The 24,578-nt window shown below is 47.0% G+C and overlaps 1 protein-coding gene across 2 annotated transcripts in view; it reads right to left on the reverse strand.

The window, feature by feature from the left end:
* Positions 1 to 24,578, reverse strand: part of LOC119160858 (uncharacterized) — a 119,572-nt gene that overhangs the window by 7,044 nt on the left and 87,950 nt on the right. The window contains exon 8 of one of the 2 annotated variants that reach the window (XM_037413125.2): positions 23,254 to 23,433. The exons of the other annotated variant lie outside the window; for it this stretch is intronic. Coding sequence (XP_037269022.1) covers positions 23,254 to 23,433 — 180 coding nt within the window. The remainder of the gene's footprint in view (positions 1 to 23,253; positions 23,434 to 24,578) is intronic. 2 annotated transcript variants of the gene reach the window in all.

Consider the following 24,578-nt stretch of genomic DNA (forward strand, 5'->3'; position numbering starts at 1 on the left):
CCATTCTGCGTGTGACCTTCCAATTTGTTGCTATCGAGTTCATTGCTTCGCCTCTGCGGCAAAGCTGTGACTTTTTTAGCTAAATTAGTTCTCACGTTGCAGGAAAGTAAATCAAGTCTCATCAGGTAATTTCTTACGGGTCATTAAGACACTTAGCATCCATATTTCTTGGTTCTTTACAAAGAGGCTCTAACCATGGGTCTGATACTATTTCTATTGCTGTTGAGATGCATCATCCGGCAATCATCAATGCTCCACAATTTTGAAATACAAGTAACTCACATTATTGTTCACAAAATTTCATATGTCCACTTTAGCAGTACAAAAGCACCATAGCTCCACAGTTCAAATATGAGTTCGATGATAAAATATTCACTTAAACTGCAACAAGAAATTTATAAAAAGTTGCGTAAGCCTGGTGAGGTTGCCTAAAAAAAGACGCAAAGCTGAGAAAACTGCATTTGAAGGTTCAACGTACATAAACTGCAGTTATCTCAGGAAATCTTCAACAACAAATTATGTAGACATGTTCACTATCTCTGCCCTTACAAAGCAAAAACAGTGTCTTATTCCATTCAAGGAACCATTTAAAAAAAATGTCCCGAGTATAAGGCGCGATGAAAATCTGAGCTTCGCTAAAACAGGCAGTTGGGTGGTTAAAAAAAATACCGTTGGCTGCAAGGCCCAAGCAGCGCATGTCTTATCAGTCTTTTTTTATTTATTTAATTTCAATAAATATACTGCAGACCTAAGTACGGCAGTAAATGCAGTATGAGTGGTTGCAAATGAGTAAGGAAATCATTCTTGAAAGAGATAAAACAGCGCTCTTTCCTGTCCATGTTCTCTCTTCCTACAGTTGCCATGCTGTTACAGTGGAATCTCATTCATTCGAACACGCTTAATTCATTGATTTGTGGGGTTTATTGTCCCAAAACCACCATATGATCATGAGAGACGCCGTAGTGGAGGGCTCCGGAAATTTTGACCACCGGGGGTTCTTTAACGTGCACCCAAATCTGAGCACACGGGCCTACAACATTTCCGCCTCCATCGAAAATGCAGCCGCCGCAGCTGGGATACGAACCCGCGACCTGCGGGCACGCTTAATTCAAACTTCCGGTTTATCCAAACTCACGATGAGGTCTCGTCAAAGCTACGACTATTCCAATGAGCGAAAACGCTAGGTAATTTGAACGCCCAAGCACTTTCGACGGTTAATTCGAACATACCGCACTCCGAAAATGCTCTCAGCACCCCGCCCAATCCCGCGGCGGCACTTGCGACACTTCAACGCTACCTGCGGAGAAAATGAAAAAGAAAGAAAAGGCTGCGGTGGCATGTTTGCTCTCTCTCAAATCTGCGGTGGGATGTTTGCTCTCTTTCAAATGCCGATCTGCGACGCGCCCGCATAACGCTTCTCCCTTTTCCGTCCCTACCAAGTAAAGATCCTTCTCCTCCCAATGCCGCGCGCGAAGAGAGAGAGGTGAAAAAAAGAAAGCTGTCGCTGGGTTGAATAAATGTGTCGTTGAAGGAAAGACACTATCTTCTGCAGCCCTTGCCCCTTGCGGGAGCATGGCTCTGCTGCGCCTTGAAGGGGTGGGGTTCTCTCACGCTTCCCCCATTTCCTTACCTGCCACGTAATCCTTCTCTTTTCAACGATGCGCGCGAATAGAGAAAAAAAAATGCTGCCGTGGAATGTTGGTTGTCTCTCAAATGCCGATCTGCTTCTCTTCGCGTGGAGACGCTACTCCTTTCTCGTCACGTGCTGGCCAAGCTGGTGCTGCATAGCGGAGAGCGGGAGACTCCGGGAGGCTCCGCTACGCAGTCGTTGTCATCGTCTTTAGAAAGTGTCGGTGCTGGACATTTCCGCACGCCACTTCTCTTGCCAGGAGAATGCTAAAGCCGCAGTATAAATGCTTTGCAAGCTGCGTGCGAAATTGATTGACTCGCTGCAAGGCAAAGGTGTGCAGACGTGCACCACTAATTGCTTCAATTAATGATGGATGTCCTGTGATTTGTGAATGTAAGTCTTCTGGAACTTCCCCCTCGTGTGTTAGCTCAATGCACATGCGCCACTGCATGGAGAGCCCCCCGTTTATTTATCTTTCATTAATTCGAACTTTTTTTAATTGAAACTAATTTTTGGGCCCTGATTTGAGTTCGAATTATCAATATTCGACTGTACTACAATACAGCCAAGATGAACACATAAGACATTCTTATCAAAAACTTCCCCATAGGAATTGATGGAGGAGGGAGATGAAAGCACCCCCTTTAACTCTGCAGCCTAGCATATCGAGGTGAAATAAAGCACTGACGATGCAATATTAAGTGCGCTTGGGGCCGTGCTTGGAATCGCCACAAGCTTTCGTGAATATTCTGAAATAATGAAAGATTCGCAGATTATGCTCTCCGTGACCAGGTGAACGATGAAATATATCAAGGGCGAGATTTACAGATGATCTGAGGCAAGCAGAGAGATGAGCTAGTAATATATCTGACCACTTTTCATGTAATCGAAGCTGCTCAAATTCCTATTCTAAAGTCTTGGCCATAACAGCCTGTTATTTTGGAAGGAAGGGATGGACTGTCATGATGAGGGCCACCCTTTTCTAAGTATCCAATAAATATGGTTAAGGGGGGAGGCTACCCTGGAGACCAAACTTTTTTAATTTTTAAGATATCTGGATGAAACTTTCAGGGGTTGTTCACTACAATAACTTAGCACAACTTCGTGAAACTTAGCACAACTGCTAAGTTTCACGAAGCTGTGTTTCTTAGTTCCAGAGTTATTGAGGTTTAACTGGGTGCTTCACATGGGTGCCTGAGGAAGAGTCGTGAGAAATCCCAGGACATGATAGAAAGCTGAAATTCATTGTGGTCATTCCTTGATAGCTATCCCAGGGCGCTACAAGGCTGTTTTTTTTTATTCCCCCCCCCCCCCCCAAAATTTTCACGCAACTTTGAATTTGATGTAACCAGTAATGACCAGATTCATCAAAAATTAATTGTTTATTATAAATTAACAGCACCAATTTTCAAAAAAAGGAGCTTGTTATGCCCTTGCAAGGTCATTCAGGAACAGAATAAAAAAAACGGCACACAAATCTGATGAACGGTTTTCGAGTTCTTGCTTTCCTCAGCACCCCAACTAGCAAAAAAATCCGTTCTGAGAAAACAGGCCGAGAAAGTTCAAAACACGTGTTTTCTTCAAAAAGCTCCAGCACAGTAGCTAGAAGTGTCCTGGCGCACTCTTTTCTTCTTTTGCCTGGCCTCCATCTTCTTTTTCGTGAGCTCGCTGGATGGCCAGATGACCTGGTTGAAGTCCAATGGAGTCCGATATCACTTGGGTTGCTTAGCAGCAGCCGGCATTGTAGCGCAGCACTGCTTCATGCAGTGCTGTTTCTATTGCGATCAAGGATGAGTGTTGTTCCTTCGGCATCAGAGACCACAGAATGGAGTGGAATGATTCTGATGCATTTTGCGTCTTCGCTCACAGGCAGCGCTGAAGAAGCGACTTTTGTGACAGTCTTTCGTAGATGGGCAGCATAGCTGCAGCGACATAGTCCGGTAGGCTGTGTTTATGTTTTGGCTGTGGCTCACGCTTTGCCTCTGCAGCTCTATGGCGGCACCACGATTGAGCCCCCTCTGGGCAAAGTTCATGGTGAGGGTCCTGGTCAGTCGATGTGACGTGGTGATATGTTGCCATCACTGCACGCTGCATGGCTGTTAGGTCAGTTGAATTGTTTCTCAGGGCCCAACCATAATATCCTGTCAGCTTTTCAATGAGGGCTTTAGTCAGCTTCCCCTTCCCACTCAGTGGCTTATCACTTTTCTGCACAATGTTTCGAAGAGCACTTCCAATCCTTTTCTGAACATGGTTCAGACATTCTTCTTTTACAATTGGCACTAGCCCGTACACATTCTCTTCTGTGAGGGCAGCGAAGGTACGGCTGTCTCCGTCGGACACAAGAGTGGTGTACCGCAGGCCATGCTTGGATACAGACCGCCCAAAGAGAGTCAAGCCTGCCTCCACTTCCATGCTTCCCGATTTTGCGTCTGTGTTTTTCTGGCAAATGTGGTGCTTCTGCCAGCTTTCGTATGCTGCATCTCCGGGTTTGGGCCCTGTTTGGCATCCAAGGCAGTGGTTTGAAAGGACTACAGCATCCAAGATGAGGCCTGTAAAGAAGTCAATTACCGATCCCACTCCGATGTGTGATGTGTGACCCCGCTTATGCCATGTGCCAGCGTACACTACGGTGATGTCCTTGCAGAAGCTGGGGTCCATTTCTTTATATGTTTTGATCACTGCTGTGGCAGAATCAGCATAAAACTTCTCCAAAGCGGTGGCCTCTGGCTTCCTGAACGTCTCTTTCAAGTGCTTTTGAAACGTCTTGTGGTGAAGACCTCTGTAAGAGACGTTCATGGCAGCCCAAAAGTCATTAAGAGCTGTTTGCCCCTTGCCTATTTGCTTTATAGCCATTATGGCGCGGACATTTACATCGAAGGCCTGCGTGTCCTTTTTGCGGGGTGATGTCCATAATTTATCGGCGGTGCCACAAGAGGCGCACACGACTTCAAGTTTTGTTGCAAGTCCAAGCTTGGTGCTCTCTCGGACAGTCATAGCACCTTTCAAACATTCTTTGCACACTGTGCGGCTGAGCACGACGTTAAAGATGTTCATTTGAACGAGCGAAAAATGTTCGCCCTCACTTGTGCAGGTGCAAGAGCCGGCTGCATCAGTTGAAATTTCTTCCGCGTCGCCGGCGTAGACTCGAGTTCAGCGCGAACGGCGTCACGACGTTTCGCATTCGCATCGATTTCTTCCTTCGTTAGGAAACGCGTCCGCAGATTAAGCGACGGTCCACTCACGCTCGATGGCGGCACCGATTCAGACAAAGTGCTGGGTCCGGCGATATCAGAAGCACTCGGTGTCACGCTCGATGGAACCGATTCAGACGAAGTGCTGGGTCCGGCGATATCAGAAGCACTCGGTGTCACACTGGATGGCATCGATTCGGAGCACGTGTCGAGCTCGGCGATCTCGGAAACACTCGGTGCATTTGCGGCTTCAGCCGTACACTCGATGTGTCGGATTCTCGACTGGCGACAGCCGACAACACAGTTCCGTCGCTGCAAGCGTCTACGCAGTCGGCACCCGCAGCAGAATAGCGGAATTTCGATGATCGTACAAGCCGCATAGCGGGCCTCCGCGCACCGGACTTCCGCACTGACTTCGGCTTCATTGCCAGCATCGCCCGCAATAACAAAGACGAAAGGCACAGAACTAGTGCAAAAAGAAAAAAAAAACGAGAGAAAATGATCGAAAAGATAGCACAAGGCGAAGAGCGGCTCGTAAGCAGACGTCTGTCGAGGCAGACGGAGCAGAGAGCAACAACGAAGCGAGCGCGCTGGACACGCCATCGAGAGGAGCGACCGCCCCCGCTGCTGCACAGCAGCCAATGGCGGGCACGCTTTCTCCCGTGAGATATGAATGCGCTGCTCTAGCCAATCAGCGCTCCGCATCGCATCGCGGAAAAACGCCAATAGCGTCTCAACTGTGCTGCCGACGCCATTTTGCAAGGCGGCGAACGAGAGAGAAAGAATTCACGGTCAAAACAACACCACGATGGCGCGGGACGACCGCATGGTCCGGGAATGGCGAGCGCGCGAAGTTTGGTTTGATTTCGGGATTTGCGCCCGTTTTGGACACCGCGGCGGCCTCGAAAATAGTATTTTTTTTGCACTTTGCGGTTGAATTAGGTGCTGATAATTACAGAATAGGTAGTTTATGAGACATACAACCCAAAAATGTGGTTTTTCAAAAACCGACTTTTCCGAGATTTTTCGGTTTTCAAGGGCCGCGTCCCCCCTTAAATGGTCAAGTACAATCGAGAATGCTGATTTTGTTAGTAATAGCATCAATACAAGACAGCTTGCAAAGTGTAACAATATATCGCCCAATCAGATCACAACATCTGAAAATCTGTCATGTATATTTCACCACTTTGTGTAATAAACTTAGTTTAAAATCCCTGCAACATGTTCTTTGTAGTCGAAAAATGATTTTAAGAAAAAAAGGGGAACAGAAGCACAACAGATCAAAGAGCACATGTGCAAGAGGTTTGACATCATAGAACACACCGAACCTCATATTCTTTTTGTGTTTTAGCCAATCTAGGCAGCTCAAATTGAAGGCAGTTCATTCAAGAAACTACATTGCAAAGGACTCGAAAGATTACGACCCCTATACCTATTGATGATGGAATATAGTTGGTACACCTTCAAAAGCCATTTTTTCAAAACGATTTTTCTTGCTTCCTGCTTCCCTTGGTCCACTCATTTCTCAGCAACCACTGCGTCTATTTCAGTTCCATCTTTTGTTTTATATTCTTTTGCAGTACAGTCCAGGGCATGACAATATTGCTTTTTCATGGTGGCCTTTTGATAATTAGCCATTTGACACGCTGCACACAGGCTCATGGCCTGTCACACAGTAGCCTCATGAAAAATGAGAAGTAAAAAAAGATGTGTAGCAAATAAAAAAGCTATCATTGTCATACCCTCAATCAGACATCTTAGAATGCGTAGTGCTTTGAATGAGTTTTTGACTATGTTTTTTAAGCACGTCGGACTCGAAACAAGACCAGAAAGAGAAATACAGTAAAAGCTCATTAATTTCAACACGGTTATTTCGAAATCCTGCTTAAGGGGGGACATGGATTTTAATGATAACGTGAGTCTTCATCAAATTAGGTGAAAACGCACAGCCTTGGTCAGTCTCCTGAGATTATTTTACCTATCCAGATATATATTTTATGCAGGTTAATTATTTTCTGAGATAATTAGTAAATACATTATATTTCTTGCTTAAACAATGAATATTTATGTACATAAATTTTCTAGTCATTAACACATATACGGATACTAAAAAGCCTAGGAAGGGCAACCCTGCAACTCGATTGAAAATTGAACAACTACCTCTCAAAGTACAGCACAATAAGGTTCACTGTCTGCATGTAACCAAAAACAAAAAAAAATTGTAATAAAAATTTTAAAAAATTGAGCTGCACATTAAAAATCGAATCTCAGCATCAGAGTTGCCTTGTGTGCACATTTAACTACATTGTACAAAAATAATTATAGCTCTAGCTGTCCTAGATTCGCTTTTACTGAAGAAGGAAACAAGGAAAGTGATCAAAAACTGTGTTCTGAGAAAGTGAGAAAAAATGTTTAAAACATTATCCAGCCTTATTGAGTAAAAAAATATCAAGGCACACATACTTTTGGTCAGTTATTATACACCGGGCATGTAATCGAACTGATTGCATGAGCATGTCGTTTCATCAAGTCCTGCTGCAAGTTGCTGTGTGCTCGTCTGCCAACAAGGCCGCTTATCAATTCGGTTAGTATACTGACGCCGATGTGCGAATCTGCATTCATCATCCGCGATCTTTTGTATGACACAGCGATGTTTTCCGGCTTGTCCAGATTGAGTTGCAGGTGTCTCAGAACAAACCCGTGCACTCGCTCATCAATTTCAAGGCTACATGAGTGCCGAGGTGTTCGTTTCCTTTTCACGTAATACTGCCCCGTTTTCGAGTGGAGACCGCGACATAGTTGCGAACAAGTCGTTAAAAGCAGTCTACCTGTTGCCAGTAGCTTCCATTGCGTGGGCAGCGCGCACGTTCACCGCGAAGAGAGTCATTTTCTGTTGTGTGTCAACACGCGGCGTAGTCCACTCTGGTGACCCATCACACAGTTAAACACAAACGTAATTTCGCCAGGCGTGGGGGGGGGGAACCGCGGCATCGGCGCGTTTAGCGATTAGACTGCACTTCTGTGCCATGGCTGTAATGATTGATATTTCTCGTAGCTTCACTTCTGCTTTTTACTTGCCGTCCTTTAACTGATGAAGCTGAACAACACGGCCGCTGTCAGTGACATTGTCGACAACTGACGAGCTCATACGTGAGTTAGGCCTACACCAGTGACTCCGCAATCACCGGAGTTCGTTATCCTCGTTGTCCTGAGCCGTAGCGGGGCTCTTTCTGAAGTTCAAGGCCAACGAACCATCGCCACACTCGCTTCACAAATTCGTGTCACGCGGAACTACTTCACTGCAGCAGGCAGTCGACAGCACCATGACAAAACGGTGCATGCCCGCCGTGCGCGTCACAATGGTGAAGCAGACGCCGGAAACACCACTTAGCCAATTGGATACCTAAGTCTTGTCACTTGCCCCAAGCAGCCAATAGAATTGCGAGCTAGTACTTTTTGATTATGCCTTTTTGCTGAAAAACCAATGAGAAAAGCGAGCCAGCAGTGGTGGGAAATCGAAGATGAAGAACGTCCCTTCCAAACGAGACCAAGATGACCACGATAGCTCGTGTGCAACGGCAACGGTTTGGCGCCAAAAAAGCACAATTTAAGCGTTGATTTGCACTCACATTCATCTCACAAAGGTGTTATAAATTGATTTTGCGACAGAAATAATGATGTGAGAAGCTAGAAACTTCTCAGATAAGTGCCAAAATAAGTATAAATTCTGGAAATGGCAGCTTCAAAAAGTAGATTTTTTCGCGATTTTTGGCTGTCTGAGACTTGTGTCCCCCATTCATTTGAAATATTTCCGTGGTCCCGTATTTTGCAATGTAAGACTGAGCAAATTAGCACCAGCCCGGTTAATTCGAAAACTTTGGTGCCATGTGCTAGTTCCCGATCCCGACTTTGCCGCAAATCCGTAATGGTACGTAGCGAAGTAAGTGGCAGCTCAAGCACTCTAGGCTCACTACTTCCAGCGAAAAAAAAAAAAAAAGGTCTCGTGGTTAAAAAATGCACACCTATTGAAAAACGCGTGCTTCACTGCAACACAGTGCTGACACGCGGGCAGCATAATGCATGGTTCTCACAAGGTCAGCGGATTATGCCCATTTTTCCTGGGATTGTAAAAAAAAGATATTATAGGGCAGTTTTGCAGAATTCACGATGTATGCAAACCTTCGATTGCCAGTTCTTCTAGCAATTCGTGCCCTTGAACTGCTGGCAGAGTTCTTAACTGCAACGCCTACTTCGAAAACCAAGTTTGTCGAAAACGATGGTTATAGCGGGAGAACAAAACGACAACACAGAGACAAGAAGGACACGAAAGACATCCTTCTTGTCTCTGTGTCGTCGTTTTGTTCTCGCGCTATATCTATCGTCATGCCATACCAACTAGCCCAAGCTGCCACACATCTTTGTCAATAAGTTTCAACGATAATTTTTTCTAGCCAATACACATTGCGAGTTCCATCATTCTAGCCATTAATAAATTCCTATTTTACCAGAAAAAAATAGGGGAACGGTCGCATCATGACATGCTGACGCAGCGAGGAGCTGGGGACATGCTGCCCGCATGTCAGCGCTGTGTTGCATTGAAGATGTCTTGTTCTCAGCAGGTGCACATTTCAGTTGATCATGACAGCATTTTTTTTTTTTTTTTTGGTGGCAGCAACAAGGCCCGTCATTTCCCCATGTTTGCAGCAAAATTAAGACCAGGTATTGCTAAAAAACATAACCCTTAAAGTCGCAAGCTAGCCGGCAGAGCAAACGATGAACCCAGATTATTTTGAATTGTTCAAAAATCCTGGCATCCCACTTTTTGTATGTTCTATTAATTCGAAAACCCGCTTCATTCGAAGACCTCTCGCGGCCCCAGTGAGCTCAAATTAATGAGGTTTTACTGTGTACTATGCATCAAAAAGTTGCAAAGAAATGTTCAGAAAATTTTCAGTGTCGCAGTAAAAAGACATTGACAACAAGCGTGCCAATTTTCATCAAAATCCATCAAGAAATAAGAAAGTTCTTAATGAATGCTACATCCCCCCTTATGCCCAAATCCGATCAAATCTGCTTGCCTCCAAGTGTAGCATAAAGCAGAGCATCGCAAGAGATTTTTTATAACATCAGGAAAGGTGCCTGTGATGAACGGAACTTAAGGTGACGGTACCACCGTCGCCATCTTGCGAGTAGTTTCTGCTTGAGCCACCAGAAGACGCCACTAAGTCACGTTTGGAAAAAAGGGAGGAAAATGCACTCTCCGCCATCGTAGCATGCAGTGGCGAAGAGCCTGTTCCTGCTGGAACTAATCCATTCTTTTCGGAGGTGCCGCTGCTCCCATATCTCCTTTGAGACGTTTCAAATGTGCGTGACGCCCTCCCCCCCTCCCCCCGCTCCCCAATAACAACAACAGCAACAAAAAAAGGCAGGGACCCGAGAGCCTTTGTACTCCCGTGCAACTGTCCGGAAAAGAGGTGCCTCTCTCTCTCTCTCCTGGTAATGGTTTGGTTTCTGAACCGACTCTTTCTCTTCCTCGCTAAAAAAGAGTAGAAAGAAAAAGAGTAGAAAAAGAGTAGTTCTCGAGGAAGTTCTTCAGTGGCCCTGAATACCGGCAGTGTTGGGTCGCGTGGAACAACGCCGACCTTGTGCACGTGCACAGTAATTATAGATTTCTCCACTGTCAGCAGCTTTGGTTCGACTGTGAATGTAGTGTGGGTGTCGCGCATGGTCCGCTTGATACTTATGTCGCTACATTCAGAAGCTACCCAGGAAGCTGCTTTCCACTACTTCCTGGCTATCATTACACAAAGCCCCTTTTCGGTGCCTTGCAGTGAGCCAAAAATGGTGATTTTGTATGCATGAACGACAGAAGGGCTTTTCCTTTTTGCTAGCGAGAACACTATGAGCCTCATGCATCCCAAAACAGATGTATGGGGCGCAGCTGTAAACAGATGTATGGGGCGCAGGTGGCTATCAGTGGCGCCTCTATAGGCGGCGCACAAGCCGTATACACGAATGCGCTGCTCAGCTTTAGCGAAACATATGAGAGACAATTTTTTCATCTATAAAACGAGTCCTCCTAGCACCGCACCGAAGAGCGCAAGTCGTAACACAGATGCGAATTGCGTTTTTTTGGGAGTATTGAATAATAAAATGCGTAAGGGCTCTTTCTCAGCGAAACCCAACCTATCTGTATAGACCTAGAGTCGACACCCGAAAACTAGCTCAGCTTTTCCAAGAGGCTGTCCAATAAGGCACACGGAAGCGATTGTTCTTGTACTAAAATTATAATTTCATCCCACAGGTTGGCTGCTAATGGCAAAGTCGGGCAACATTGGGCAATGTGCATTATTTTCAGCTGTCTAGATAGCAGCAACGTAAAGTAAGAGATAAATAAAATAGAACACAGAGAGAGACGGCAGTTGAACGAAGAACGCATTCAGTGCGAAATCTCCACTGAAGCATCGAGAAGGCTGGTCCGTTTTTTTTTTTTTCTGGCTTTCTTGCTTCTGCTAGAGGTGGTGGATATCGCCGCATCCTTTTTCGCCGTCTTAGGAAATGGCACACTGCCATGCACGGTTGTAACACCGGGCACGAGTGTCTTGCGTTGGCGTCCGCTGCTCCTATTCCCTCGAAAGCCTCAACACGAAAGCCTCAACCACAGACTAGCAGACGAATAATTTTTTTTCCCATTTACCACTAATCCCTGTCTTTCCTTTCTTTCGTTTTCTCCTTTCTCTCAGTGGAAGAGGAAACTTACAATGAGGCGTGACATTCCTGAAGTACGTTTTGAGAAGTCTTGGTGCTGATCCTGCCCCTTCGTATGAATGTGGAGTGGTGAACACGTTTAGAGCGAGAAAAGCAGTCAGGGAAGCAGAAGTTTTACAGGTGTTTGCAAAGTGGGCGCCATGCAACACCCTCTACGACGGAGTTGCCTTGTCGGCGCTTTCGGGAAACGGGAGACATCATGAAAGAATGGATTCGCAGCGCGCCGTTGAGTACACAACGAGCGTGTAGCAATGGGCATTTCTGAGAACGCGGCATCCGCTCCCGTCGTAGTGTGATGACGTCAAGAGGCCTCAGCTAGTCTAGAGGGTATTGGCCAGGGGTCCCTCACTATTTTGCAAAGGCCAACATAAAAAAAGAAAAAAAAGAAAGATTTTTTTGTCGAGCCAGGTGGCACACTTGTCACCACCCCATTATAACGGGGACGCTCATATCATCCATCCATCCAACAAGGCTGTTGCAGTGGTGGCGCGCGACGCAGAGGTAGTGATTTACGTGGACAAAAATTGAAGGCGTGCAGACTAACTATACGAACTGGTACGGGGTGTGTACGCCTGTGGAGTGTTTTAGTTTATTTACTTGATAGGTTTTTTTTTTGTTCTCTGGTTAGGGCGAATTAATCTTGCCCGCCCGATACAAAGGGATCAGCCTCAAATCATCAGAGTCAATGGGCCTTTTTCAGGTCCGAACAGCGCCTCCAGTGGAGATCACCGAAATCGAAACTGGGAGTCCGTGGCCTCCGAAGTTATCCGCCACGGCCCGGTAGAAAAATCTCGTAGGCCTGGTATTTTTCGGGATAATTCGCAAACGACGCCAGGTGCCCTTCAGTTCGCACCTGTCGCCGCCCTGTGCAACGTTTATAGAAGCTGTTTGGCTCTGTTACTCCCCCCAAACATGGCGTCAAGTCACCACCACTTGCACCACTTCGCATGCGCAGGCTAGTCTCCCGAAAAAAAAAAAGTTCCTAGTTCAACCGGCGTCACGTGAAATATTCAAACACACATACACTGCCAGACACTCGTCACCTCCCTGCGATGGGAAAGCGCGCTTCAGATAATGTCCTACGGGCTTCAAAAATATGGGGAGGCAAGGTCCAGTTCTTTGTGTCCTTCAAAAACGCTTCTACAGTCACCTGAGTACAAAGGCGAGCAACCAAGCAATTCCTGGAATCTTTGGCACAATAGCCTAACCTGCTGGCTATGCATTCCTGATGTACAGTGCAACACGCTTTATTCCCTTCTTCCTTTTTCTCTCTCCTTCTCTTTCTTTCTTTTTCAGCAGGATTTAGCCACTGAAGTCTAAAGAAGTCCATCCGTGTTTTGGCGGCTTAGTTATGTTTAGAAGCGCCACTTTTGACGAACGTCGGAACTGACGTGAAACAACTTGATGTTTTTTTTGACAGATGGCGCCACCCTCAAAAAGTGTTTGCGAGCTTTATTATTTTTGAAAAATCTTTTGTTTCAAGCACCGCTTCGTAAAGTTAGTGAGTACTGGTGATTACAAGACACTACATGGTCCTGCTAATGTGCAATACTTGTTGTGAATTAGCCTACAAAAGACAAAAAAAGGAAATTTGCACGAACCTGGCAAGCAGAAAAATGAGCTAAATTCACTGCTGTCCTACAAATTTTCTAATTAACTTACGACAATTTTCTCTTCATAGAAACCTAGGGAAAGGCTTGCTGATTTATTATTGAATATTTCAGAGTTTCAGCTTGGATAGTTTTGTCCCTTCGTCGGTAATGCCTGACCAAGTAGCGCCATAAATTGCCGTATTGAAGGAGTAATAATTCAAGAACTGTTCATCAGAACACAAAACAACTTCGCGCACACATAATGTACATTGTAGCCTGGAAACCCATTCAATATTGTTGTTCTGCACAAAATAGAAAAAAAGTTATTTACTCATAAACTTTCATTCTTTTGCCCATTTTTATTAGAGCGTGCATCAATTTCTAATTGCTTTACTGGCAATATCTCTTCATAGAAACCTTGCATAACGCTTCGTTAAAAGGCTCAGCAAATTTCATTTCGTTATGTTGGACAGTTTTGCTGCACTGGCAGTACAACGGAGGCTTGTACAGCAAAAACGCTGTTTTTTGCTCACACTGTTTCAATTGCCATGAAATAACACTCCAGACTAGGCGAAAAGAGTAGTTGTCATTAGAAAGCGGAGAACGTAAACTTTCTAATGCAATAGAACTCATATTCTTCCATTGAGCAGAGCAAGCACAGTGAGCCAGTAAACAACGACTAAAATGTCGAGCTCTTGCCACTGGAGTGGGACCGCCACCTTAAAGAGGAGACGGGGGCCTTGAAATGTCGAAAAATCTCAAAAAAGTGGATTTTTGATAAAGTGCAGTATTGCAAAGTTCAAACATTTACAATTTCTCAACAAAATCTGAAAGCTCTATTAATCGAGAAATATTTCTTAAAAAACAGCGTCTTACATGTCTCGGTGGAGGCGAAATGACTCAAAACTGGCTAAATATGTTCGAAGTTCACACGCTCGTAACTTCTGACCGTGTGGACCGGGTGCCGCCATCTTGATGTTGTTTTGACGCTGCTTTCTGCGTGTGTCTTTTCCTTATTTTGAAAATGGCGCCGGTGCAGCGAGAGTGACGCTACCACTCCTTTTCCAAAGGTTGCTTGCGCGTACATGATTGGTCAAAGAGCACGCTTGCCCTGCGCACTTGCCTTCTATTGGCCTGCTGCGTTTGTTTTGCTTGTTCTTCTTGCCCGGTCTCGCGTTGCGATAGCACACTCGCTCAGCTTGGGCTTTCGGCTGCTCCGCAACAATCTTGAGGTTCACAACTTCGCTACAACGTTTGAACTACTGCGTTTATTGAACTGCTCAAATGTCCAAAGACAACTACACGCCGTGTATTCGGCAAGAAATGCCTCGGAAAATTTGGGGAGGCATATCCTGCAATAGCCGCTTGACGGATTGGAACACGCAGCTACATCCAGCATGGATGCCTCGAATGCTAGCATGGAACTCATCAAAATTGTGGCATTGCCTGTTGATGTATCCAATATAGTGCCGCAACCCACTGCATTGAGCACGTGTACCTCGTTCAGCCATGCCTCGAGTGCTATCGTGGAATGCATCGTGGATCGTCGGTTGGAGGTGTGTACGAAAACGCAACTTGGCATGTGTAGTGTGTATACTTTGTCTGCCCAAGCCTTGAGTGTTATCATGGGACAGTGGATAACATTTTCTTATCGGCTGAAGCAAATAGCCAGCACAGAGCAAGTGCAGCCTACGTGAAAAAGCACTTGGCATCAAATTGGAAACGGAACGAAAATTTCAATTTCTCGGTGTCGAGACGAAACAGAGGAACTTCAGTGACAGTGGATCGGAACTCTTTATCGTACATGTTAGTGTGTTTAATTGCCTTCTCGGACTTATGATTCGCACTGACTGCGGCAACAATGACTAAGGAGGAGAGAAAAGAGGACTTCAATGTGAAAATCGTGATGACATGTTCAACGTGCGGCACGCGCGGTGAGAGATTTGCTTTAGTGAGGGTGGCTGAAGATTCATCAATAACGCGATTTATATATGCAACAAAGACCATGCAACTAGGCATGCCACGAAAAACAAGCTCGAGAATAGGCACAAGCCAACAGTGGACACTGCCTAGAGTTCTGGTCAGCTGTAAACGGTAGAATTAAGCCCATGTTATTGCGAGACATGCGCGCGAAACTGTTTTCGCGAGGCAGACTTCGTCGACGTCGGGCCCAATGCCGAGTCTGAAGCTTCCAAACTGCGGCGGCGATTTTCGGAAGCGCGTCGTCGACTCCAACCTGGCAGAGCGGGTGGGACATCTGTTGCAATGGTTTAATTACGACCGATGATGATGCCGACACTGCGGAACAATGCACGGATTGGGGCATTGTGAATGAAGTACGTGGCAAGAGCGATTAGGAGGAATCGGATTGCGAGAATGATGAAACTTTGGAGCCAATGCCTCATGCAGCTTATGCCACGGGCCTCGGATAACGAGCACCCTGCCGTTTTAAATGAACTTGACATTGCCCTTATCGCTTCTGCTCTTTGAAACACGTGCATCACGGACTTCTTGGAGCAAAAAAAGTTTGTGTTTTCGCTCGCAAGAGAGGGCGCGCTGGTCGCCAAAGAAAGCGGACGCGCATCACGTTGGCTCCGTCTTCCAAGAACTATTTGCCAGTGATTTTCAGTCATTCAGCCCATGAATTTTACAACAACGCGTGCGGAAAGTCACCAGGATTCCACTGACACCAAAATTCAAGGTTGGAAAGGACTTTTTGCCGGATTCGAGAGGTTTTCTACCCGCGCCCCTTTGGCACGTCGCTCACGCAAGCCGGCCACCCGACGAGACGCGCTGAGCGTCTCCTCTGACGCGGGCGCTTTCTTCGCCCATCATCGATAGAAGTCCAAGTGAACGGGGAGGATATCTCCCCCGAAGAGTTTCTGGAGGGCACGAATTGGTGCATCATCGGATCTAAGACCCAAGTTAACCGCGCAAATGCGCATAGCAACACCCAGAATGGAGCCCCCTCCTGCACCGGCGAGGGAGCGGACTGCAACTGACAGCGTTCGCGTCGACAACCGTGTAACATCAAGCAGCAAGTCATCAGAAACAGCAAAATGCCACTACTCCCACGGAGCGATTTCAAGATCGTGATACGACCACGACGAGGCCTTGACGTGGCCACCACTGGAACCGTGCGCCTCGCATCGGCGATTTACCGCGCGGCCAACGTACCGGCACATGAAGCAGGGGAAGACACGGTGTGCTCCAACAACCATCAAAACATCATCGTCGTGAGCACACCCCATGCCTCTCACGCCGATAAGTAGAGACAGCTTCAAGCCATCACCATCGGCGACCGCCACCACGAGGTTAGTGCGTACGAGACGGCCCCCGACAACACGGTGAAGGGAATAATCAAGGGCATCCCGTTGGAAGAAGACGCCAAGCCCATTCACACCAGCATCGTTCACGTACGTAACCTTTAAGCCCTGGCAGCCAAACGGCTCAGTAACACCACGACCGTCATAGCGGCATTTGAAGGACAGCGAGTGCCCACTTACGTCAGGTACGGCGGAGCTCTCCTTCGCTGCACCTTGTATTGCAAGCAAGTCGGTATGTGTCACTGCTGAGGGAGACTTGGTCACCGCAGGGACGTGTGCCCAAAGCCCAAGTACAAAGTGTGTCGTGATTGTGACGCCCCTAACCCAGGCGCCAACCACCAGTGTTCCCCCCATTGCAAGCTGTGCGGGGTCGCACACATGACGGCGGACCGCAACTGCCGTGCAAGGTACAAAACGCCCTACATTGTAACGAAAAGACAATGGGAACGACGCAGGGCCAACGAGGAGGCAGAGGCCACTGCCACCAACTATTCCACCAGCAAGCCCCGCTCAAAATCCCGGACACCCAGTCGAAGCCACTCCCGATCTTGTAAGCCGTACACTGGGACCCCGAAAGCAGCAGCAACGCCGAGCTCGCAGCCGAAAACCTGGACGGACCCCAATGAGGGACGCCAAGGCAACTGATTCGGTGTGCTTTGCAGATGCGGTCAAAAGAAAACACGCAACAAACACGGAGGCTGGCAAACACACACTACGATAGAGGCGGAGATAGCTCAGTTAACACAGACGATACAAACTATGCAAAAGCAAATGGAATGCATGCAGACACAGATTCACGCAAAAGATGAACTCATACAAAAGCTGCAGTCTGCCCCTCACAGCGAGACTGATCAACAGGCAATGCAGGAAACACAAGAACTCATAGAGGACGGTGAGGTCGAAGGCCCTGATACTAAACGCCGACCGGCTATCTCCCTTAGAAGGTCAGTACATCCCAAGCGTACGCGCGCAGCAACAGGCGACACCTGAGCGTAAGCACTCGAGGCTCACGTGAGCAGTCTCGAGGAAACTATCACCGCGACTATCACACGACTATCACGATTCAACAGAACTTGGAGAGCATTTATCTCAGATTGTCCAGATTAGAAGCTGCCAACAGCACGCTGGTGACGTTGCATAGCGAAGCGGCGCCACACATGTAGCACCGCATAACTATGGCAAGACATTCTTCAAAACAAAAACATACAATATGGCAGTGGAACTGCAGAAGATACAAAAACAAACGAGCGCATTTACAACAATACCTAAAAACGATCCCCGAACGCCCAGACGTCATCATACTGCAGGAAACAAACGACCCCACCAAACTTTCAGGGTACCAGTCTATAACAGGCAAGGTCAGAGAATCCAAACGTCACCACACTGGTCAAGTGAGAGCTCACGGTTATCGAACATGACACCCAAGTCAAGGATATTGAAAACGTCCTCGTAGAGCTAATTCCACTGCGTAAGATGCCCGACAGCATCTTAGTACTCAACGTCTATAGCAGTCCGAGATGCCGCAAACACCGCTTTCACGTCCTCTTCAAACGAGCACTCGATATCGCCCAGGGGCAACAACTCTTCATTGGAGGCGACTTCAACGTGGTGCAAACGGCGTGGGGTTACAAACACGATCAGCCGAAAGGCAGGCATTTGTGGAAAACGGCGCAACTCGCCGGCCTCGAGCTGGTCACTGACCCAGCGGCACCAACTAGGCAGGGCAACAGCGTCAGCACTGATACCATGCCGGACCTTACCTTTACGTGCAATACACGAAAGGTGACTTGGAGAAACATCATGCAAGACTTGGGCAGTGACCATTACATTATCTCTATAGAAGCAGAAGGCGGCCCACAGGAAAACAATGCCGGTCGCCAAATGAAGATCACCAATTGGGAACTACTACGAAAAAATCGAGACAAGCAACAGATTAAAGACATCAAAGACATTGAGCAATGGACCGACCAACTTCGGCGGGACATCGAGAGGGTGACGCAAATGATGCCGTTCAACAGCTGGGCTTGATAGAATAGACACCCGGTTACTGCACATGTGGCAAGCCAAGACCGAACTGCATCGCCGCTGGAAACGACAACGACATAACAGGAGACTGCGAAAACGAATAGCACAGCTCAACAAAGACATAGAAAAGCAAGCACTTGACCTATAATAACAGCAATGGGAAGAGAAATGCACGCAGGTGGATGGTCAGCTCAATACGAGACGCACATGGCAGATACTGCGGTACCTCATAGATCCCACGAACACCAAGACCTCACAGAGGCAAGGCATATGCAAAATCATACACGCTTATGGGGGAACGGAGCAAGATTTCTTACGGGAAGCGGAACTCCATTACATATCCGAAATGACCCCGCAAGTACATCCGGAATACAGGGGAGAAGGCAACGCCCTCCTAGACCCAGAATTCTCAATTTCCGAAATTGAGGCGGCCCTCGTCAAAGTCAATACCAAGTCAGCCCCAGGCCTAGATCGAATATCGAACAGGGCACTGTGCAACCTCGATTACAGATCGCTAGAGAAACTCGCAGATTATATTAGCTGGTGTTGGGTGCGTGGAAAGGTACCCGAGCCATGGAAAGGAGCACAGATCATACTTATACCGAAACTCGGCAAGAAATTGCAGCTGCAGAACCTGCGCCCTATCTCCCTAACATCATGTGTAGGTAAACTGATGGAGCATGGGTTCCTCAATAGACTAACAAATTACCTTGAGGACAACAACCTATTACCACACACAATGATTGGGTTCAGAAGACATCTCTCCACACAGGACGCTCTTCTGCAACTAAAACATCAAACCATAAAAAATCCTGGGTGCTCAAGAAGAGCCATCCCTGGCCTGGACCTGAAGAAGGCCTTCGAAAACGTTCGTCACGATGCCATATTGCGACTACCAGACAGATTGAACCTCGAAATGCGAGTGTACAACTACATCCGAGACTTCCTCACGGGAAGAACCGCATGCATGCGAGTGGAACAACTAGAATCAAATCAAATCAACATTGAAAACTCGGGTACACCGCAGGGCTCGGTGATCTCGCCGATGCTCTTCAACCTTGTCCTGCTGGGGTTACCCGAGCAATTACATCAAACTGATGGACTGCACCACACGCTATACGCGGATGATATTACGATCTGGACGACAACTGACAGTGATGGAGAGATCAAGGATCGCTTACAGGCGGCCATAGAATGCGTGGAACATTACCTCGTAGGCACGGGACTCACCTGCTCGGCCGAAAAATCCGAATTACTGCTATATTGACCGGTGAAAAAGGGACGCCTGCCCAAAGACTACGTACCTTCAGAAAAACAAGAAATCAAACTAACATCATCAAACGGCTCACCAATCCCAATGGTAAAGAAGATCCGGGTACTGGGGATGATGATTGAGCAGAACGGCGGCAATGGTGAAGCACTGCGCAAGATAATGACAAAGGCCACCAGCACGATGCAACTCATCCGACGCATCACGAACAAACATGCGGGCATGCGCGAAGGCAGTGTCATACGACTCATACAAGCCTTTGTTATTTCACAACTAATATACACGGCACCGTTTTACAAATGGACAGTTGCGGAAAAAGATAAGCTTAACGCCCTGATACGCAAGACGTACAAGTTCGCGTTGGGACTGGCGCCCGGAGTTAGCACCAGCAAACTCCTAAAGCTAGGGCTGCATAACACTCTCGAGGAACTTGTGGTGGCGCAACAAGTTTCCCAGCTCGAGCGCCTATCCAAGACCCGCCCAGGCCGACACGTACTCGAAAAACTCGGCATCACGTACCATACGCAGCACAGCATCAAAGTCGAAATTCCAAGATCGGTACGCGAGCAAGTATATGTACCCCCATTGCCTCGAAACATGCACCCCCAATACCATACGGAATGGGGTAAAGCCAGGGCACAACGCATTACTCAAAGCTACTCCAACGACACTGAAGCAGCTTTCACTGATGCCGCGTGTTATACATATAAAAATAGTTTCGTGGCGGTAGTTACCGGCCATCGCGGCAAATACATCACAAGTCTCACTGTGAACATGGCACACGCTGAAGCGGTAGAGGAAGCGGCTATAGCACTGGCCCTCACGCAGTGATTCGCAAACAGCAATTCGCAATTTTGCCAACGGACGCATCTCGCAAGAGGCGTTTCACATACTCCAACGACATCTCATACATCCAGGAGAGGTCGACTTCGATAACCGAAGGCACCTGTTATGGATCCCGGCACACACCGGACTGAGCACCCCCAACGAAGCGGCTCACCGCGATGCTCGAGGCCTCACTCACCGAGCATCGCCAGAGGACGACGAGCCCCCGCGGGGAACTGCAGACGTCTGGGCATGGGAGGACCGTATGACCAGGTTTCACGACTTCACCACACATTACCAGTTACAGAGACGCACATACTCATCCCCTCTCGAAAGGCTGAACAGAATGCAAGTGGTACACCTCGGACAATTACAAACAGATTTATACAGAAACCCCAGACTCATGCACACGATGTATCCAGACATATACACTACAAACAGATGCAAGTCATTTGGCGATGTTGCCACCCTTAGTTACAAGCTGTGGGAGTGTCATAGTTTAATAAACAATTCGAACAGTGCCGATTCGTCCCACTTTTCCACCGCCAGCCTCCGCTCGCGTTGGAAGGCCGCACTGCTCAGCTCGAACCTGACAGCACAACTCTGGGCCGTCCAGCATGCCGAGGAAGCCGCTTCGAGACAAGGTCTCGGAACCGCATCCGTGGTGGGTCCCCAGGCCCACTAAAAAACGCCGGACTCGAATCGTCTGGATTCGACAAATAAAGTTTATGTTCTTCTTCACTCGCAACTTTTTTTAAAAGCTGTGTTTCATTTACTACGAATTTCAGGATACAGCGAACGGATGCCACGTCACGCTCAGGTTCGTTGTAGGCGGGCTCGACTATACCAAAAAAACAGTATTGAGAAAACTGCGTTTGAAGTTTCAACTTCTATTCACGTCTCTAAAACACCTAAAAATTGTCATCTTAGGTTTGCCTTGTGATATTTGACATCTCAGGCATCTGGTCTCTGCCCAATGTGCCTTTGTTGCCTATATTTTTTTATAACCTTTTTTTTTTATCTACAAAGAACAAGTATGTATTTCAAACCAAGTTCTCTGTACGAAAGATTGGTGTGATAGCAGGCATGACAGAATAGATTGTAATTGAACAAGGACACATACTGAGATGATTAGACTTTTTTGTGTGTTGAAGCTATCATTAGCATAATTAGGTACTTCTTGATTACAAAGTGAAATTTTTTTTATTGAGAGATGTTTATAGCATAAGAAAAATGGTTCACACCATGACAGCCTATGCCTTCTTTCCAAATGACTAACAGTTATGGGCAGAAAACCTGTCGCACAGAAATTTTCTAGCAGTTTATTTAATGACGTTAGTCAGGCATATAAAAACTCGTGCCCCTGCTTTATACATGCTCTTTTGCTACTCTAGCCATGAAACGCTAATCTAGGAGGCTTTCGTTGTCTCAGAACATTCATAGATGCTCGCGGCGATACCAAGCAAGGCTCCAAGCACGTCTAAATTGCGTCACAAAAGCTTATTGACAGCCCTCCATATGACCAAAAGCATATTGACAGCCCTCCATATCGACAGCGCAGCCGGCACGTGTTGCACTTGGTGGCGGCGTTCGGTGACGATGTGCAAAATGTGTACCTACGATGACAAAACTCTGGCACGCACTGCGCTTGGTATCGCATTTTCGAGTGCCGATGCACGAAACATCTAGCCGCTGTTCCAAGCAATCCTTGACAGTGGAGGAGGGGGGGGGGGGGGGGGTTGACGAGCTTGACAGTGGGGTCTGCTGCCAAAACGTAAAATGCCTGTCCGCGGTTCTGCGGAGCTAGCGAGTGACGACTCATTGGTTGCGAAGAAGCACATCGCCACGAGTGCGCTAGCGCGTCATTCTTGCCCGCATTCTCGCCGTCAGCAGAGTTTCGGCCTAAAAATGACTCTGATGACGCGCCACCCTTGTACACCGCCCGCTTTCTCGTACTGACGCGCTGCGCTCGTAGACCGCGCGCCCGCTCCTAGTAATCTGATCGTGCATCCGCTCACAGCTCCTAACTAAAGTGTAATTATATTCTAAGTGATTGTAGAGCCATGAACACGTCACGAAGTAGCGTTTTTTGATAGTCATGTCCTCGCGACGCACAAGCAGCAGACGAGGATCTCCCGGAGCGAGCATTGGGCCAATGGCGAGGCGAGCTGGCGCAACGTGGCGGCCACAGCCAATCACGGGCCTCGAAGCGACCTTAAAATATTTGCTTTTTGTGCCCTTGTTTTTAAAGGGAGGAGCCAGCTGAGGCAGGAAGTTTGAACACGGAGAAACGCTCTTTTCGATGAGCTCAAGAAGACGGCTCTCGGCCACGCCCTCCCAAAACTATATTTTTTGAAAATCGGTGTTTTCTCGTCATTTCGAGGATAAATTCCGCTGCCTAGGAGGGTGAAACGAATCTTTTGAAGCACTTCTGCGCAATTTTCAGTGTAGATATTTTGGAATCAGATAGAAAAAAGGTTTCAGGAACTGAGAACTTAATTTTCAAAAAATCAATTTTTTGCCATTTTTTGCGATACCAAAGCCGCGTTCCCCCTTTATTAAACAGGCAACGTTGCAAGTGCTTTCAGTTGGCCGAAAATTGCTGACGAAAGCATACGGAACCCACCAGGCAAGAGATTGTTACGGTGGGACGAGCGCCAATTATGATGGCTGGCAAAATCTGTGCGTGCAGAGCCACTCTGGTTCTCCTGTACCAGTCGGGGGATCAGGTCAGGGCTCGAAGGGCGGCTTGGGCTGGACAGTGATGCAATAGCAGCATCGTCTTCTTCCTGAGATGACCCATCAGCTGCACACAACAACAGTTCACACTTACACACACATGCACCTGAATACAGTCCACAACCTGTTAACCTAGCCAACGATAAACTCCTCTTAGCACTCCCTCAATGACCAGCGGTGACTGTTTATGCACACTGCTTAGACAACAAATCAGTGTAAATTTAATATTATTGAATTTTAGAGGAAGCGCAACAGAAAACTCCAACCAGTGGCTACGCATTCATGTGGACTATGAATTTTTTTTTTTTTATGACAATAATTCAAACAAGCATTATGTGAATGCATGCATATGTGCACTTGTGAAGGCATGTCCAGGCCCATGTAAAAGAAAAATAAACCATTTCGAAATGCAGACTCGGTCTAAAGGCTCCACATAAAGAGATGAAGATTGGCTAGCTCAATTTTCCTCTACAGTGGACTCTGAGTGAATGGAAATCTGTAAAACGGAATTGCCGCTTAAATGAAAAACCACCTCTGATGCAATTGGTTTCACACTTTAACGTTGCACTCCTGTTCTCCTCATAGTAAACAAAACTCCTGTAAAACGGAGCATATTTTCCTGTTCCCTTAAGGTTCCATTTAACCACTTCCCGGTTTTCATCATACGACAGCACCTCACATGGACCAAAGGGTTTTCACCGTACATCTACGGCACTGCCTCGATGTTTTAAACACACGCCTTTTTCAATCATTTCTCTTGCATGGCATGTGCTGCCATAGTTAGGGAACGCGTGGGATTTTTTTCGTGCACTGATGTTTTTCAATCATTTCTCTTGCATGGCATGTGCTGCCATAGTTAGGGAACGCGTGGGATTTTTTTCGTGCACTGATGTTTCTTCGTTGTTGTTTTTCTTTGCTTTGCAAAGGAGCGATCTGGATACCCCTCGCCCATCCGAGCGCATCCGTAGTTCGGCTGTTTTAAAATTAACCATTTTTTCGATCGATCATTTTGCTTGCTTGCAGTGGTGGGAATGCCTTCCAGCATTTTCGAGCAGCCATTGCAGCAGGCAAAATCTTTTGGAGCAGTTACCTCAGTGTTTGGAGCACGCAGGGGCTTTTCATGACATACCCGGAGGAAGAAAATTTAGCTTTATTTAGTTTAATGTTCCCTCAGCTTACATAATCACTTATACATAAGCAGCAAGCCCACAA

The sequence above is a fragment of the Rhipicephalus microplus genome, chromosome X (genome assembly GCF_043290135.1).
Source record: "Rhipicephalus microplus isolate Deutch F79 chromosome X, USDA_Rmic, whole genome shotgun sequence".
In the NCBI taxonomy this organism is placed as follows: domain Eukaryota; kingdom Metazoa; phylum Arthropoda; class Arachnida; order Ixodida; family Ixodidae; genus Rhipicephalus; species Rhipicephalus microplus.